The following is a 19,684-nucleotide window of genomic DNA, read 5'->3' on the forward strand; positions in this document are numbered from 1 at the left end:
TTTGAAAAAATTCATTAGTGAATCCATCTGGGCCTGGGCATTTTTTTTTTAATATGGAACTCTTCATGAATTTGCGCAGGGGCCATGCTAATCTTCTCTGTATCGTTCCAATTTTAGTATATGTGCTGCCGAAGCAAGCACAGGCTTTTGTTTTTGAGCAGACATTTGATTACTGTTTTAATTTCCTCAATGATGATGGGGGTGTTTAGATATGCTACATCTTTCTTATTCAACCATGGAAGGTTATAGGGTTCTAAGTATTTATCCATTTCTTCCAGATTCTCATATTTGGTGGCATAGAGTTTCTCAAAGTAGTCTCTAATTACCCTTTGAATCTCTGAAATATCTGTAGTGATCTCCCCCCCTTTTCATTTCTAATATGGGCTATCAAGTTTCTCTCTTTTTTTGGTGAGTTTTCTTAATGGCCTATCAATCTTGTTTATTTTTTTCAAAGAACCAACTTCTGCTTTCATTGATCTTTTGGATTATTCTTTGTGTTTCCACTTCATTGATTTTTGCTTTAAGCTTTGTTATTTTCTTCTGTCTTCCCATTTTTGGTGCCTTTTGTTGGTCATTTTCTAATTTTATGAGTTGTGTCAATAGGCTATTATGCCCTTTCTTCCTTCCTGATGTGTGCTTACAAAGCTATAAAATTTTCTCTCAGTACTGCTTCTGCTGTGTCCCATAGATTCTGATAGTTTGTATCTTCATTGTCATTTGTTTCCAGGAAAGTTTTGATAGTCTCTTTGATTTTATCTCAGACTCACTGGTTGTTCAGTAGCAGGCTGTTTAATTTCCAGTTGTTAACATTCTTCTTCTGTTTCCCTTTGTAGTTCACATCTAATTTCAAAGCCTTGTGTTCAGCGAAGGTAGCCTGCAAAATTTCTATCCTCTTAATTTTATGAGGTATGTTTTATGTGTCAGCATGTGGTCTATCCTGGAGAATGACCCATGTACATTGAAGAAGAATGTGTATCCAGGTTTTATCCAGGTTTCTGGGGATGGAGTGTCCTACTAGGACTCTTTCTTTCATTTCTCTTTTCAGGGATAGTATATTTTTGTTGGGTTTCAGTCTGGTTGACCTATCAAGTGGTGACGGGCCTTGTTGAAGTCTCCCACAATTATTGTGTTATTATTAATGTACTATTTCAAATTAGCTAATAATTGTCTTATATACTTTGCTGGTCTTTCATTGGGTGCATATATGTTTAGTAGTGTGATTTCTTCCTGTTGCACATATCCTTTACTTAGTACGAAGTGTTCATCTTTGTTCCTTACATTTTTTCTGAGTCTAAAGTTTGTGTCGTCTGATATTAATATAGCCACTCCAGCTTTTTTAAGGGTGTTTTTTCTTGGATGATTTTCCTCCAGCCTTTGATTTTTTTTGGTCCTGCAATTCACAATACAGACCAGACAAGGGGCCTGGGTTGAGGTGTATATGGGGTGCATTTAACTGTACCTCCTCTTTCTATACAGTCAGTGTAAAGAACACAGCCTGTGGTAAGAATTGGGAGGCCTTGTCTTTTCTGTTTGATTTTATAAATAAATATATATGTATATATATACACATACATATAAAATCCTTCACCAGTGTAACATTCCCATGACCAATATCCCAAGTGTCCTTCGTTCCCACCTGTACTCTAGACAGGCTTTCTACTTCCCTCATTCAGCCACATTTTGTTATGATAGTCCTCAGTGTAATTATTTCTGTGACTGTACTAAACAATCCCTGTGGTGAGATTCATGTCAGGAGCTGGACCCTCCAGTCCTCCTCTATTTTGTCTCTGAGAATCATTACACAAATGCCTTTCATTTTTCTCAAAACCCATAGATGAGGGAGACCATTCTTTATCTCTATCCTTCTGACTTATTTCACTCAGCATAATAGATTCCATATACATCCATGTATAGGAAAATTCATGACTTCATCTCTTCTGATGGCTGCATAATATTCCATTGTGTATATGTACCATAGTTTCTTTAACCATTCATCTATTGAGGGACATCTAGGCTGTTTCCAGAATCTGGCTATTGTAAACAATGCTGCAATGAAAATAGGTGTGAGAAAGGGATTTTTGTATTGTATTTTTGTGTTCCTAGGATATATTCCTAGGAGTGGTATAGCTGGATCATATGGGAGCTCAACTTCCAGCTTTTGGAGAAATCTCCATATCACTTTCCACAAAGGTTGGACCAGATGGCATTCCCACCAGCAGTGAATAAGAGTTTCTTTCTCTCCACATCCCTGCCAGCACTGCTTGTTCTCATTCTTTCTGAAGTGTGCCAATCTCTGTGGCATGAGATGGTACCTCATGGTTGTTTTGATTTGCATCTCCCTGATGATTAGTGATGTGGAGCATTTTTTCATGTGCCTTTTAGCCATTTGCATTTCTTTTTTTGTCAAAGTGTCTATTCATTTCTTCTCCCCATTTTTTGATGGGATTAGATGTTTTTTTCTTGTAAAGTTCTGTCAGTGCCTTGTATATTTTGGATATTAATCCCTTATCTGATGGATATTGGGTGAATAGTTTCTCCCACTCAGTGGGTGGCTCTTGTATTCTGGGCACTATTTCCTTTGAGGTGCAGAAGCTTCTCAGCTTAATATAGTCCCATCTATTTGTTTCTGCTTTCACTTGTTTGGAGAGTACTGTTTTTTCTTTAAAGATACCTTTAGTCTCAATGTAATGGTGTGTTTGACCTACATGTTGTTCTATATACTTTATGGTTTCAGGTATGATATCTAGGTCTTTAATCCATTTGGATTTTACCTTTGTACATGATGATAACTGGAGGTCTAAGTTCACTTTTTTACAAGTGGCTAGCCAATTGTGCCAACACCACTTATTGAAGAGGCCTTCCTTGTTCCATTTAGGATTTCTTGCACCTTTATCAAAAATTAGGTGATGGTATATCTGGGGAACATTCTCTGAGTACTCAAGCCTGTTCCACTGATCTGAGGGTCTGTCTTTATTCCAATACCATGCTGTTTTGATAGCAATTACTTTGTAATACATTTTAAAGTTGGGGTAAGTAATACCTTCTATATTCCTTTTCCCAAGTATTGCGTTAGAAATTTGTGGGTGTGTATTGTTCCAAATGCATTTCAGAAGTGTTTGATCCACTTCTTTGAAAAAGGTCTTGGGTATCTTTAGAGGGATCACAATCTATACAAAGCTTTGGGGGAGTATTGTCATTTTCAGCCTTTGATTTTGAATCTATGTTTGTTCTGACTATTCAGGTGTGTTTCTTGTAAGTAGCAGAAGGTTGGATTCATCTTTTTGATCCATTTCGCCACTCTATGTCTCTTAACTGGTGCATTTAGTCCATTGACATTGAGGGAGATGGCTGTCATGGGATTGAATGTCATCTTTGTGTATAAGTTTGGCGTATCTGTTGGTCTATCTTGTCTAGGCTATTTCCTTTCATTTTCTTCTTTAAGGCTGGTTTTGCATCTGTAAAGTTTCTGAGCTGTTGCTTATTCGTGAAGCTATGTATCCTTCCTTCAAACCTGCGTGTTTATCGGGTTGGGTGCAATATTCTAGGTGAAGCCTCCATTTCATTCAGTCTTGTCACAATATCCCACCACTGTCTTCTGGCCTTGAGAATTTCTTGGGACATGTTTGCTGTAAATATTATAGTTTCTCTTTTGAATGTATTTTCCCTTTTTGATCTTGCTGCTTTCATTATTCTATCTCTATCTGTAGGATTCGTCATTGTGACTAGGATGAGTCTTGGGGTGTTTTTAGTTTTTCGGGTCTTTTCTAGCAAGTACTCTTCGTGCATGCAGAATTTGATTGCTTGTAGTCGTTAGCTCTGGGAGTTTCTTTGTGATGATGTCTTTGTTGATTCTTCCTGGGAATCCCTTTCCTGGGACTCCAATGATTCTTATATTGTTTCTGTTGAGTTTATCAAAGACTTCTATTTTCATTTGTTCACATTCTTTGAGTACTTTTTCCATTGTATGATCGTTTTACTTAAGGTTATTTTCCAATCTCTTCTGCTGTATGGAGTTGTTCTGCATTTGATCTTCCAGTTCACTGATTCTGTCCTTAGCTGCTGTTATTGTGCTGGAGGGGCTTTCTATTGAGTTTTTCAGTTGAGCTTCTGTGTTTTTCAGATCTGTTATTTCAGTTTGGAGTTTTCTGACTTCTGTCTTTGTGTTTTGTTCAGCTAGAGCTATGTTTTCTTTGATTTCTATGAGGTTTCTCCATATTTATATTCTAAACTCCTTATGTGAGAGGTTAATCAGATGGCTGTTTTTTTTGGGGGCGGTTGGGGAGGGTCATCAGAGCTATCATCTTTATTCTCTATGCATGGTGTTTGCCTGCGAGGTTTCCCCATTGTCACATGTGTAGTGTGATTTTTTTCTGCGTGTTATGGTGGGTTTTCATTCATTAGAAAGAGCGCATGGCTACAAAGCGAAGTGGAGCTGCCGTGCTTCTGGAGCCTCTAGGAGAGCGATTTTGCTGGGTCCTTCTTGGCCCACTCAGGAGGGGTTCAGGAGACAGAATAGTAGAGAAACACTCACAGGCAACACTTACAATTTCTCCCAATTGGTAATCACACAATCCAATGGCAGGTCTTTGTGGTTGTCCACAGTTTCTAGGTTCTTCAGTATTATCAAGATGAAAATATTGAATAGTAATTATGCTCAGACTCAGTTAGAATGTAGAAAAGTTTACTGGAAAGTAAAGGAGGAGGAAAAGGAACTTCCTTTTTCCTTGGAGAGAAACTTACTATAGTACTACGTTCAAATGACTTCATTCTTATGGGTCACATAAAAAAAATAAGCAAATGATAAACCACAGCTGCTGCCATGCAGGCAATAGTCAAACTTTATAGCTTTATCAGGAATCTCTGAGAGATAAAGGAAACGTATGCTGCTGAAAGTTATCAGCCCAGTTTACAAATCCTGGTGCCCAACATACCCAAATTCCACAATATTCTCAGCCCAGTAGGAGCACAGCAATTTAGATGGGAAAGTAGTGTAGAAGTCAAAAAATGAAATAAAGAAAACAATAACAGAGAAGATTCAACTTGCCAAACAGATTATGGAAGTTGAAAGGGGAAACAGGAAAGACAAGCCCAGTTTTCTGGAAACTGCTCAATGCCTCTGCTCAATGTGGTTCCATTCCACTCAGATTCCTAGCTAGAGGTAGGATCCAGGAGCTAGAAAACCCATCCCTAATATCTATCCTCTGGATCTTTCTCTTTTTGGTGTTCCTTACTTATTGACTTTAATTATGGGTAATATCTACCCAGCTTTAATTCTTCTGACAATAATAAAGAATTCAGTCTCAGTGACAATAAGAATCCAGCTTCTTGATGATCATTCATAAATATTCCAACAAAGAGCATTTCTGACTTAGACTACCATTTATTCCATGTGTTAGTAATAAAAAGAGTAATGAAGGCAGACTTGCTCTCTTTTTTCTTTCTTTCTTTTTTTTTTTGGTGGTTTTTTTTGGAGGGGGTCATACCCAGCAGCGCTCAGGGGTTACTCCTGGCTCTACACTCAGAAATCGCTCCTGGTAGGCTCGGGGGACCATATAAATGCCGGGATTCGAACCACCATCCATATCCCTCTCCTTTACCTCCCCCCCCCCCAGGCTGCTAGTATATGTGGTCCCCTCTGTGTCTAGCATGTTGTAGATTGGGTATTGATTCTGTTGTCATTGGCTCTAGATTGGTGTTTAAGCCTGATCATTTTTTTTAAATTTCTACTAATGTTTATATGACTGTTTGGTCTTGGTACCCCCTTTTATTTCCCCCTCCATTTGTGAGGCAGAACAAGATGGTTCAAGTTATGTGATTCTGTTTGAAGGAAAGAAAAAATAAGGCAAAAATCAAACAAGCAGAAAATGGGAGGAGTCCTTCTAGAGGCTATAAAGACTATAAATATCAAGTTAAGAGAAGAAAGGGAAAAAGGAAGAAAAACATAACAACAATACAAAAAAAAATCAAACAAAAAACTCAAAAAGCACCACAGCTATAAAGACAACAATACACAATAACCACGGTCCTGAAATAAAAAAAAAAACAAGGCAGAAAAAACAACAGTAACAAAACTAAAAAAAATTAATTTGTGCTTCTCTCTTTTTTTTCTTGCAGAGGCACAGTAAATATTGGGGAGATTAGAAAGGGAATTCCCTTGGCCTAAGAGATACAGGTTTCTCCACCCTTGAAGTAAGTATACTGTCATGGGAATAACTACAGGTTCTGTACATGTTCTTTGACTCTCCCCTTGGTTCTTTTGTGGTGTCTGGAAACTTTCCACTCCATCATGGATGATAAAATCATGCCTCTGTTGCTCGAGATCTTTGTATTTGCACAGGTCAAAGGATGGAACCTAGGATGGAGTCTTTCTTTATGATTCTAGGAGTTGTGTTCCATCACTGTTGTTTTAATCAGTTTTCTGTAGTTGGTGGTCTTGTGTTGCAAGTCAGCCCTTAATGGGGCTGGATGATGGTGGGATGGAGGATGAGGTCTTTCTCCTCCAGCTCAGACCATGTATCTGCCACCCTGTTCAGCCAGCAGTTCTGAGGTGATAGTGGTGTGTAGAAAACTCACAGGCAGTCAGGCTTCAAGAGATATCAGCTTTATTCAGTGGATAAGGCTGAAGCAAAAATCAAAGGATGACATGTCTTCTGATTTCATCTTATTGTTAGGAGGTGAGGTAAGACAACCTGCTCTAAGACCAAGTTGTTGCCATTTTCTCATTGTCAGGATGTCATTCAAAACTGGCACATGTTGTTGTCAGAGCAGTATTAAGAATGTCCAGAGGGAGATTGGTTTCTGGAGCTGATGCGAAGAACTGGATCAGTTCTATGTCTGGGAACTAGGGTTCAGGGTTGGATGGCCACTGTCTAATCATCTAGAATCTAAATTGGGTCCACATGACATATGTACAAGGTGGAGGTGCCTCTGTATTGTAAAGTGTATGAGTTCTTATCCCTAGTATAGAAACAAGCTATATGTAAAATTTCTATATGTAAAATTTCCCCTTTTTTTAGTATGCATTTTCAAGAAGAAATGGTGCTATATTATATTGCTGGTGCATTTGGGGGGAGGGTAAGAGTGTCAGTCTCCATCATCTTTGTGCCCTGGTTTTGACCTGAGCTATTATCCCAGGCAAGACTTTTTCTTGTAAGTTTTTGTATCAAGCAGAACCAAAACAGGTGGAATTAAGGAAGAAAAGAAAACAAAAGCAAGACTATATATATATGTATAAGTACATATATACGTATATGTATATATAATTTTGTTTCACACCAAGCATTGTAATTGACAAAAAACATTGTTGAACATGTACAGCCATGATAAAAATAATTTATTGATAACGTAAACTGGTATAAACACAATACCAAAATAAAATTACTGGTAACAATATTTAAAATGCTTCCAAGTCAGATTTATCATCAAATACACTAAAGAGTTGTTCCCATTCTTCTCGAGTTAATTTTTCATCAGTGTCCCAGTTGGCAGGAACATCTGTTTCTCCAGTTTCCTTGCTTTCTTCTGAATCTGAATTCCACAGCTGGTCATCTTCTGTGCTGTCCATTTTATTGCTGATGCCTGTCTTCAAAAAAGTCTTCATGATCATTTATTTTGGTATGTCTTCCATGATGTTCTAACCCAGGATGTCACAAGAGATAGGCCAAGATTCTTGAGGTTTTTTTTTTCTTCTTTGCCCTCACATACAGTGTGTGGCTGCATCCCAGAAAAGGCACAGTGAGAACTCACAATTCACCTGTGCCCTCACTGGACCAGCCACCACTGCCACCCACCCTAGCCCTCATTTATAACACGCACCCAAACTTTGATTTCTTTTTGGTAGAAAATTTTGCGCATTACACTCGAATAAATATGGTACACATACATACATACATAAATACATACATACATGCATACATATATAAAGGAAAAAATAAAAATAAGTTTAAAAATATTAAGGGAACAAAGTGATGCAGGATACTACATTACATTTGAGGATAAACAGGTTAAGAGGTAGTATTATATAGATCTTAAACTTATAAAGGAAATATAGGCTTCCCCATTGCCTTTTGAGATATTCTTGTGGGGGTGGGTGGGATCCAGGGCACATTTTTATCACACACCCTGGTCTTGTTGGGATGGAGAAAAGATTTGTGGCAGAAAGAGCTCTGGTGAGTTCTTGCACTGGGGATCTTTCTGGATTTGAGTCCTGTATCAAACAACAGTCCACATTTGGGGGGAATCAGAAGGAAGGCCACAGAGCATGAGTCAGCAGGAGTGTTGGTTGTAGTGTGTGTTTCTTGCCAAAGGATGAGATGTGGGTGTCCCTTCGCTTGGGAGTTGTATGATGGCTTATTGGGGCAGGAGGCTGGTCTTGATACCTAATGGGTTAGGAACTGAGGGCAAAAAGCTTTAATAAGGTGGGATATCAGATTGGGATGGGCTGTGTGTGAAGGAATAGTAGGATTTCTGAAGGGGGGAGGAGGGATAGTATATAGGAGGGGCTATATACACTATAGGCATGAGTTGTTTACAATTTAGGTTTGGCTCTCATAGAGGAATCCTCTCTCTATGTAGTCATGTCCACATAAAAGTATACAATAGGATCTATTCTTAAGATGTTAGAGGTCTGACTCTAATAGGATGGGTCTGAGCTCTTAAGGACTGGTTGAATAAAGATAATTAGCTTAGGTATAGCTTAAGAAAAAGAGGGAGAGCAAAAGATAAGAGAGGAAAACGGAAAAGTAGGTAAATGTATTAAAAATAAGGTAAAAAATAATAAATCAACTAAGAGATTGGGTGGGTGTGTCGGAATTGGGAGGTTTTCCCAGTTTTAGGCATTTCGTCAGTGATGGAATTGGGCCTTGCTAAATGAAGGTTTTAGGGTTAGATAATGACTGGAGCAATTTAGGATACACATAGGTTTCACATCTCAAGTACTAAACAATGTGTTAATGAGGCCTATCTATGTAGGTGGTTACCCTATGTAGTATGTCCGCTGCATCTTATGTATCAAAATTCCTTTCCTAAAGAGAAACTAACAGTGTGGGTTTTATTTGACAAAGATTGAATTGATGATAATGTCTCTTTTTTAATGTAATTTATATGTATCTGCCAAATCTGCTTAAAGAAATTAAAGTACATATTTTAAAAACTGTAATACTCATGAATTTTCATGGCAACCAATATGTTTTTAAGAGGCAAATGTTTATTATAAGTTAAACATGAGTAATATAACTACTATTGTTTACAACCATAACTCATTCCACTTTCCATGAGATATAACTACCTTTGGTGGTGAGGACAGTTCAGAGGTAGTATGTCTGCCTTAGGAATGTAAAGGTCACAAGCTTAAATTTCTGTCCCTGGCACTGCTCTCTATTCCCCAGTGAAATCCTACCAGCTTAGATGTTTGAGCCTGACTGTGCTTATAACAAAGTGTACAACTCTTTTCTTGCCCCATAAGCCAAGTGTGTGGATATTAAACCAAATGTGAGCACCCTTCTCTTCACAAATAGAAAAACACAAGGGAAGAGAGGGTATAGAAAAGTAAAAGAAGGACTGGAGCATATAGCACAGTTTTAGGGCATTTGCCTTGCATGTAGCCGACACAGGATAGATACCATTTTGATTTCTGGCATCTCATATGGTTCCCCCCCAAGCCTTCCAGGAGTAACTTCGGAGTGCAGAGCTGGGAGTAACCCTTGATCACTGCCAGGTGTGACCCAAAAATAAAAAAAAATAAAAAAAGAAGGAAAGGAATAGAAGAGTGTTGCATTAAGCCCTTTGGATGGGCTTGGATGGAAGTGGATGGTGAGGGAGCCTTTCTCCTCCAGCCCAGAACCACATGGCTCCACCTTTTCCATCAGCTGGTGGGTCTGCAATTTAAGGTGATCACGGCAGGTAGAAAACTCATCCATAGACAGGTTCCAAGGAGTATCAGCTTTATTCATGCCCTAGACAACATGTGTGGCCTATGATCTTAAACCTATTTAAGCATGGTCTTGTCAGCTTGCCCTGCATCTAGCTTCTTTCAGCCATCTCTCCTCCAACCTCCATCACCATCCACCTCCATCCAAGCCCATCCAAAGAGCTTAATGCAACAATCTGGCGCCCTGAACGTGGAGCTGAATCCTGGACCCAAAAGGACAGCTATCATGGTGAGATTTCTGTTCTGGAGTTTGATTTTGGCTCTTTTCAGCAGTAGTGAGCCAAAGCTGTGGGCCACCACATGGAGCCATTTTCAAAGATGGCCGACACCCCTCCTGGGGGCAAAAAAGGCCATTAAAACAAGGGTGGTGAAAACTTGGATCACCCCCATCTGAGGCTCAGGACTGAAACTTTGTTGCAAACAATACTTTTTTTTTTTTTTTTTTTTAAAAAAAAAACCTCCTCAGAAACTGATGAAGGGCCTTGAATGGAAACGGACCAGGAAGAGAAAGTTTACTTAAATGAACTGATTTACTGAATCATGACCTACAGCATGAAAAATGGATTTTGATTTTGAAAATTTCGGACTGGACTTTTAGCTTGGATCACTTTGAACTCTATACACCCAGATGCGCCCGGAGGAAAAACTGCGGCTGAGAAGCTTGTGGCAACAGCAGCTGTAGCGGCAGCTGAGATCACTCTCAGCGAAAAATGGTGCAAAGACTGCTCCACCCGTCCTGATGCAGCTGCTTTGGTCCTGCTCCTGCCCTTCGCCAGGCAAAAAAGTGGCCAGAGGTGGCAGGAGTGCTTGGACCCAGACCTGGAGCAGCTGCGGGGCCTGGATCCCCATGGAAGCGAAGCCGAGTGGGAGAAGCCCAGCGACTGGACAAATGGTTTTAAGTGAAGGGATTAAGTGGGAAGCTACAAATTTTACACGTCTGGACAATTGGTGCTGGTGATGGGATAAAATTAGGTAGTGGTATAAAAATTTTAAAAAAGGGGAGAAAAAACCAGCGTAGCCCAACTAAAATTTGATTTAAAAACCGCCTGCATCTAACTTTGCTTCAGGTGTATCTCTTAATCTAAGCCATTTTCTTGCTGATTTAAATGTGCTTTATTGTTTTCCATAGTTAATATTCTCAATGGCATAATGTTTTATTGTGTATTTTAATGTACTAGCCTCTTTTCAAAATGTATGTTCTGTATATATGTTGTTATACTTTGTGTGTAGGGAAGGTTAAAAGGAACATGAAAGTTCTAGGATAAAATGCTTGATTTTAAATAGCATTAAAAGGTATAGGAACAAAGAAGTTCCAGAATAGTGCTTGGTAGAAAGCATGAAAAAAATTTTGACTTACAGGTGTATGGTGTATTTTGCAGAAAAGTTATGTTTTTGGAAAAGGTTAATGCGGGTGTCCTGTAAGCCCCCCGAAGGGGCCCGGCCAGCGGGAGAGTGGACGAGAGGCTCACGAACAACCGCATCTTTATTTTGCAAAGCTCAGATCACACGGCCACACCTTGAAAAAATCTAAGAGAGGTTAATAATAAGGCCCAAGATAGAATTCCATTCAAAGGCGTTTAATGGGGTTCAGCACCTTCTAATATAGAGAAGGTACAGGGGGCAGGCAAAAGGCAGTGTCAACCACTCTTTTCAGTGCACAGACTTATCTCATTATTCCAAATAAGGTATAAACACAGGACAGGTAGGTTGGAACAGGAACATAACATCATTCCCCAAATATGGAAAGTGGGCAGGGGGCAGTCATGCTAGATCCTGGGTAGAGTTTGTTTGGACACATTCCTAAACTCTTAATAGATGTATGGTGGGGCAAAGTTCTTAAGGAATAACTTTGTAAAAACCCAATGTTGCACAAAGCAATAAAAGGTACCTTGTTAACTCTAGAATGTGGACTAGGGAAATCTAACTTCATCCAGGCTGAGTTTCTCTTTCCCCTGGGCTAAGAAATTATTTATTACTTGTTTCCTGCTGGCCCAGGGGCTTTGTAGCAAACAGCACGTAGGACTGGAAAATGGCAGAGAGGTTTTTGCAAAAGTGGCCACTGTGTCAGGTCACGGTAGCCAACAGGTTAATATGTTAATATGTTAACCTTGTTGCAATGGGAATATTACTGGTGGAAGCCAGAAAAACTAAGGATAACTTATGCTCTTTTGTTTTTATTTAAAAAGAAAGGGGCAGATGTAACCCAACCCCTATTCTTTGTGTAAGCTTACCTTCAAGAAAGACCCTCCCATTTCTGGGAGTGGTCTTGGGAAGGTTTCAAAAGGTTTGGCCTCAAGGTCAAAAGGGGAATTTGAATGGATGGAGGTTGGAGGAGAGATGGCTGAAAGAAGCTAGACGCAGGCAAGCTGACAAGACCATGCTTAAATAGGTTTAAGGTTATAGGCCACACATGTTGGCTAGGGCATGAATAAAGCTGATATTCCTTGGAACCTGTCTGTGGATGAGTTTTCTACCTGCCACGATCACCTGAACTTGCAGACCCGCCAGCTGATGGTGAAGGTGGAGCCACATGGTCTTGGGCTGGAGGAGAAAGGCCTCCACCACCATCCACTCCATCCAAGCTCATCCAAAGGGCTTAATTCAACATAAGGGAAGAAAGGGAGGAGGAAATGACTTTCTAAATTTTGAATGGGAGTCTTTTATCTGAGTAATGATGTATGTCATTTAAATTTTATAGCATATAGTATTTTAAATTTTAAGTAGTCAGTGCTTTCTTGACCATCCTAACAATGCTTACATCAAGTGTGCAATTTCAAGAATTTTTTTTATTTTGGTTTTTGGGCCACACCCGGTGATGCTTAGGGATTACTCCTGGCTATGTGCTTAAAAATCACTCCTGGCTTGGGGGGCCAAATGGGATGTCAGGTATGGAACCGAGATCTGTCCTAGGCTAGCACACATGGCAGACACCTTACCACTTGTGCCACCACTCTGGCCTAGCCTTTATTCATTTGTATAAATTTTTTGTTTTATTTTGAGGTTTCGGGCCATTCCAACAGTGCTCTGATGATCACAGAATGCCAAGGATCTAATCTAGCTTTTTCACATGCAAAGAATGTGTACCCCCTTGTTGACCTATTCTCTCACCCCTTTCATTACCAGCCTTTAAAACTTTCCTTTCCTGAAAATGGAGTGTAGGTACATCAAGTAAGGTATTTGCCTTGCATTCAGTCAATTCAAATGTGAGCCTCAGCACTTTCTATGGTTCCTCCAAGCTCTAGGGGGGTGATCCTTGAGCATAATAGAACATCATAGAGTCAGGAGCAAGCCCTGAGTACAACTTACTCCTATAAGTATAATTAATTACTATTAATTTGAATAGTATTAGTTTTTAAATACACTACCATATTTAAATGAAAATAAAGTAAAATAGAGGTTGCACATTTCTTTGGATCATAAATATCTATTTATTGAACACTTTAGATAATGTAATAATTCTTCAGACCATACTTTGCTCAATATGTCGATTGATATTGTAGTGCTGATTCTGTTGACTCTGACGTGTTGATTCTGTAGCCCACCACACAGGACCAGGAATTCAGTGCCCTGTGGTGACCATCTCCCATAATTATGCACCTGAGGCTGATGGTTCAGCTGGAAGAACTTCTTCCTTTTACCACTGCAGCAGCATCTTTAGTACAGAGGGATCTTCTTTCTCCGGGACATTTCCACCCATTCAAGTCTTGCCTAGGATCAAGACACAGGAAATAGACACTGTAGAGCCATTTGGGGCTAAGTCTCATCAGCTACTAAAGCCCTCTTAAATGGGAGTCCCTCAAGAAAAGAGGAGGATCATGAGGCTCAGGGCCTTCAGTGGCCACTTAGATATATATGCTAATGGATCTCTGTTTCTTCACACCCCAAAAAGTGGCTCTTTGTTCCTAATATCCCAGAATCCTACATAATTTCCTTTAAGGAACTGGAAAGGAATAAAGAAGATTATAGGGGTTCCCCTATTTTTCACCACTCACTCAATACGTAACCTTACCCTAGGATGCCCCTCATCTGCCCTTCAAAGGGCCTTGGAGGGCCTTACGGCTTTCAATCTCAAGAAGGCATCTGCCAGGAAGGTGGGCATATAGCTCAGAGGTATGAAGATGAATTTGGCATCCCAGCCAGCAGAGTATCGGGTGCGAGGGTAGCAGGAGATCAGGGCATGTTCCATGCAGTTTGTCACCAATGTCAGATCATCACAAAACTGTGGTTCCACATTCTTCATGGATTTAATTGCTATGAGAGAAGAAAGATAATTAAAATATATTCTCTATTCCTCATTTAATAGCTTCCAGTTAATTCACTGAAAATTGTTAATAATTTCTGTGCCTTCTTAAATTCAGGCTTCATATTACTTCCATGGTTTTTATTGAGTTTCTAAATATAACCCAGGACCAACTGCCAAATGATGCCATTCTAATTAAATTTCAAGAAATATTTCATCACATGCATTGGAGTTATCTATGGGCATTGCAAACCTGCCTCCTAACATTAGATTCTTTTACACAGGTTCTCCTGAATTCAAGAGCATCCTCAGTATCTGGCTCTAGTTCTCCCCAAGAATAAATTCTGATGAGACAGGGACTCCAAGGCTAACAAGCCCAGATTTATACCTTGCTTACTCTAACCATATTTATCATAAAGATGGTGATAAATGTCTCCAATTGTTGGTGTCTGACATAGACAAGGATCCACATTGGCATTAATGAAGGACTCAGATTTCCCAGAGTATGATTTGCTTCCCATCCCCATGGGCTCCAGAGCTTACTCACAGGATGCCACGTAGTCCTTGCCATAGATGTCCTTTATTTCTGGACGACACTGATCCCACAAACTCTGGAGAATCTTAATATGAGTCTCAATATTGCACATAGGAGTCTTGAAGTATCCAGGCTCAATAATAGCCACTTTCATCCCAAAGAAGGAGACTTCCCTCCTGAAACAGACCAGAGAAGAATACGTTTAGGTGCCTTAGGAGACAAAACACACAGGAAACACAAATTAACAGAAACCACCTAACCTAATCTCGGATAAAGGTGGTATCAACTCAAAAGTGTGGGGTATCAAAGTTCAGGCATTGACACTGGAAGAATAGCAGGATTGAAGTTGTAATCTTTACACAAGGGTTTAAACATTTCACTAAATAGCTAATGTGTTAAAAAAAAGTTTAGCTCTATTTATAGACTCTACAGAAAATCATCACTTCATCATAAAATCTGCTATTTCTATCTTAATCCATAGCGTTACTGGCCCTGTGCAGCATGTTTTTTATTTTTTAATAATATCTACCCTGAGATGCAAATCAAAACTACTATGAGGTACCACCTCACGCCACACATCACAAAGAAGGAAAACAAGCAGTGCTGGCGGGGATGTGGAGAGAAAGGAACTCTTTTTCACTGCTGGTGGGAATGCCGTCTAGTACAACCTTTATGAAAGCGATATGGAGATTCCTCCACAATCTGGAAATTGAGCTCCCATATTATCCAGATATACCACTCTTAGGAATATACCCGAGGAACACAAAAATACAATACAAAAATTCCTTCCTCACACCTATATTCATTGCAGTGCTATTTACAATAGCCAGACTCTGGAAAAAACCAAGATGCCCTTCAACAAATGAGTGGCTAAAGAAACTGTGGTACATATACACAATGAAATACTATGCAGCCATCAGGAGAGATGAAGTCATGAAATTTTCCTATACATGGATGTACATGGAATCTATTATGCTGAGTGAAGTAAGTCAGAGGGAGAGAGAAAAACACAGAATGGTTTCACTCATCTATGGGTTTTAAGAAAAATGAAAGACATTTTAACAGACAAGAGAGATGAGGGCTGGTAGGTGCAGCTCATGACATGAAACTCACCACATAGAGTGATGAGTGCAGTTAGAGAAATAACTACACTGAAAACTATCATAACAGTGTGAATGAATGAGGGAAGTAGAAAGCCTGTCTCGAGTACAGGTGTGGGGCGGTGGGGAGGAGGGAGATCTGGGAAATTGGTGGTGGGAATGTTGTACTGGTGAAGGGGGCGTTCTTTTCATGACTGTAATCATACAACTATAATCATATTTGTAAACATATTTGTTTAAATAAAGATAATTAAAAAATAATATCTACGCTGGCCTGGCCTGAACACATCCCTTACTCAGGAGCCTTCCTGATCTATTTTGTCAAGAATGAGGTCAGCAAGTTTAGTGCTTCACTCCTTAACTCAGACCCTCATGTAGGCCTATCTAGATTACAACTGAAAATATGCCCACTGCAGTCTCCACATACTTCTATATCTGCCCCCCTTTTTAAACTATAACATTGTTTGTCCAGGAAATAAATTCTCTCCTCGCCTCGCCTCTCATTTTTCTCTCATCTCCTCTTGCTGCTCCTCTCCTCTTTTCTCCCTGCCTCTTTTCACCATTCCTCTCCTTGCCTCTCCTCTCCTCCCTTATCCTCTCCTCATCTCGCCATGTGTTTTCTCTCCTCTCCTCTCCTCTCCTCTCCTCTCCTCTCCTCTCCTCTCCTCTCCTCTCCTCTCCTCTCCTCTCCTCTCCTCTCCTCTCCTCTCCTCTCCTCTCCTCTCTCCTCTCCTCTCCTTGCCTCTTCTCTCCTCTCCTCTTCCTCTTCTCCTCACCTCTCCTCTCCTTTCCTCCATTCCCCTCTCCTCTATTCTCCTCTGTTCTCCTCTCCTCTCCTCTCCTCCATTCCCCTCTCCTCTATTCTCCTCTCCTCTCCCCTCCCATCCTTTCCTTTTCTCTCCTCTCCTTTCCACTCCTCCACACTTAATTTGTACTCACAGGAATTGTCAGAACAAATATTAATCAAAGGCTCTAAGCCCATCTCACAGTGTCCTGGTTCCCAATGTTATGAGGCTAATGTCATGGGCTCCAGGTTTTTAGTTTCATTTCAGACATTATGTTGAGGCTTCCTCCAGAGAAAGATAAGAGAAGCAGACTCTATAGGTCAGAGTTCCATCTGGATACCCAGAATATAGAAATAGATGTTTCAAAGCAAATGGAATTAAGAGCAATCAAGAGGAGCCTGGAAATATGTGATGGAAAGAAAAGGCTCCCTAGATGCAAAGTAGCAGAAGTCCCACAAGACAGTCACCTATGGCTCTTACCTGAGGGAGTCTGAGAAGGCCTCAATGCCATACTTGGAGATGCAGTAGCCACCACCAACAATGGACACACGACCCGCAATACTGGAGACATTGACCACACGGCCCTTAGCTTTCAGCAGTTGGGGCAGTAGACTCAGGGTTACCTCAATCACTCCCAACAAGTTCACATCCAATATTTTCACGAAGTCCTGTTTGGTTATCCATGAATTAGGAGCTGCAGGCACTGAGATGCCAGCATTGTTCACCAGACCCCAGAGACCTGGACACAGGGGATAGAAGAGCAACAGTGTGATGAGTCTAGAGAGAGGCTCCAGCTGGAGGTCCAAGACTGTCCTTCAGTAGACATGGAAAGGATGCACAGGGAGTGGGCAGAATAGAAACAAATAGTCCACCTTCAGAACTAAAGTTCAGGCCCTGTCAGCTGCTGGAGGATAGAAAGGGCCTGAGTCTTTGATCTCACATACCTATGTTGTGGTTCCCCCACCCCTTTTTTTGGTCTATTAGTTATACCCAGCAACACTCAGGGGTTACTCCTGGCTCTGTGCTCAGAAATCGCTCCTGGCAGGCACTGGGATCCATGTGGGATGCCGGGATTTGAACACCGTTCTTCTGCATGCAAGGCAAACATCCTACCTCCATGCTATCTCTCCAGCCCTCCCTTTTTTTTTTTGGATTTTTGGGTCACATCCGGCAGTGTTCAGAAGTTATTCCTGGCTCTGGCAGGCTCGGGGGACCATATGGGATGCTGGGATTCTAACCACCGTCCTTCTGCATTGAAGGCAAATACCTTACTTCCATGCTATCTCTCTGGCCCCATCCCCCCTTTTTTAAAATAATTTTTTCCCTGCATTTCTGTGTCTGCAAAGCCTTACTAGGATATGCCCCAACTATTAATTGCAAAGAGGCACTGAACAAGAGAGAAGAGATGGGGAAGATTTTTTTTAATAAACAAAGAGAAAGTCAATGGATTAAATACAATAAATAAAAGATCTCAAAGAGTTAGAAAAGGGCCTCAGTACCATCCTGGAGATGCAGTAGCCACCACCAACTAGTTTACCAACAAGCTGGAAACATGATTTCGGAGTCATTTTGCCACTATTCGAAAACTTCAGAAAGTTCTGTTATGTCACATGAAAATAAGGGGTATTCCTACCAGTAGGAAACTTGGTCACCAAGAATAATATAGAAAGTACTAAGAGTTGTGGCCTGGAGTGCCTGTTGACCCAAGCTTCACATCTCCTTTGAGAGCAGTCCAGTGGAACTTCAACATTAGCATCAAGAAAAGAGATCTCTTTGAGGGCTGGAAGGACCAGCCTTATAACAAGCTTATCACAAAGAGTGGTAAGTGGGGCTTGAGAGATAGCACAACAGTAGGGCCTTTTTCCTTGCATGTAGAAGATCTGGGAGGGACCTGGGTTCTTCTGGCCTCCCATATAGTACCCGGAGCCTGACAGGATCTATTTCTGAGCAAAGAGCAAGGAGTAACTCCTGTGTACTACCAAGTGTGACCCCTCCAAACAAACAAACAAACAAACAAAAAAGAGTGACAAGTACAGTTAGAAAAATAGCTACACTAACAGCTTCCATGACAATGATAGAGTTAGAAATACAATGTCTGTCTTGAAGACAAGCAGAGGGTGGGGAAGGTAGGAAATGGGGAACAACGGTGGAAAGTTATACTGGTGAAGGGTGTGTGCATTTTATGACTGAAACCCAATTATGAACATGTTTGTAACCTTTGTGCTTAAAGAAATTATATATATATAAAAGTAACCTGAAAAAATAAAAGAAAAAAATCTCTTCCTGTTCATTTCATGTCTCATTAGGTCAAACTCTTTCCCAAACCATGGGATAGGGGCCAATGCTAGGAGAAGCGGCTCATGCTGGGCTGTTGGTTACTGAAAAAGCTTATGGGACTCAAATCTTGAAAGGGCCCAGGATTCTTCTAGGAGTACACTGGGGTCTCCCTTTAAAAACACAGACACAGACAGACATAGATAGAGCAGCCTGTAATACCTCTGTCTCCCGTGTGCTCCTTCACCCACTGGGTGGCAGCAGCGATGCTCTCTGACTTGGTGACATCCAGGATCACAGTTTCCAGCCTGTTTGAAGTCTGTGCCTTCAGTGTCTCGGCCCCATTCTCAGTCAGGCACGCAGCCAGCACCCTCAAGCCCCGCAGGTCCAGCTGCTTGGCCAGCAGGTTCCCAAAGCCCGAGTCACAGCCCGTGATGAAGATGTACTTGTCCCACAGCTGGCTCACCACTTGCCTCTCCAGGTACCAGCGTAGAAGGTGGTAGAGGCCTACCAGGGCAACCATGTAAAGCCACATAGCCTGGAGAAAGAGAGTCAGGAAAGAGAAAGAGTGTATAGGCAGATGACATGGAAAATGCAGATGTATGTTTGTAGACTAGTCTAAAGGTTTTGCTCACCCTCCCTCCCCACTTTTAGTTGTGTGTGTTTTCATTGCATACTATAATCAGGGCTTCCTAAGCTGTTTCCACTCATGACTTCTTTTGCTCCAGAAAGTTCTATACAACCCAGAATCTATTAGTCTATAAGTAAAATATTTCTTGATAGCCAAAAATAAGTTTATTTAAAAAAATGTTAAAATGTTTA

The 19,684-nt window shown here is 40.7% G+C and overlaps 1 protein-coding gene, 1 non-coding gene and 1 pseudogene across 2 annotated transcripts in view; all 3 read right to left on the reverse strand.

Annotated features, from left to right (window-relative positions):
* Positions 1-19,397, reverse strand: part of LOC126022983 (retinol dehydrogenase 16-like) — a 52,198-nt gene extending 32,801 nt beyond the window's left edge. The window contains exons 1-4 of the mRNA XM_049784023.1: positions 19,085-19,397; positions 17,069-17,327; positions 14,716-14,879; positions 13,938-14,179 (exon numbers count right to left, since the gene is read on the reverse strand). Coding sequence (XP_049639980.1) covers positions 13,962-14,179; positions 14,716-14,879; positions 17,069-17,327; positions 19,085-19,397 — 954 coding nt within the window. The 3' untranslated portion in view covers positions 13,938-13,961. The remainder of the gene's footprint in view (positions 1-13,937; positions 14,180-14,715; positions 14,880-17,068; positions 17,328-19,084) is intronic.
* Positions 48-141, reverse strand: LOC126023682 (uncharacterized; annotated as a pseudogene).
* LOC126023211 (small nucleolar RNA SNORA51) lies at positions 1,384-1,517 on the reverse strand. Its single transcript, XR_007500414.1, has one exon. It is a non-coding gene; the product is annotated as a small nucleolar RNA SNORA51 (small nucleolar RNA).
* Positions 19,398-19,684: the final 287 nt, after the last annotated feature.

Source organism: Suncus etruscus, chromosome 11 (genome assembly GCF_024139225.1).
Source record: "Suncus etruscus isolate mSunEtr1 chromosome 11, mSunEtr1.pri.cur, whole genome shotgun sequence".
Classification (NCBI taxonomy): domain Eukaryota; kingdom Metazoa; phylum Chordata; class Mammalia; order Eulipotyphla; family Soricidae; genus Suncus; species Suncus etruscus.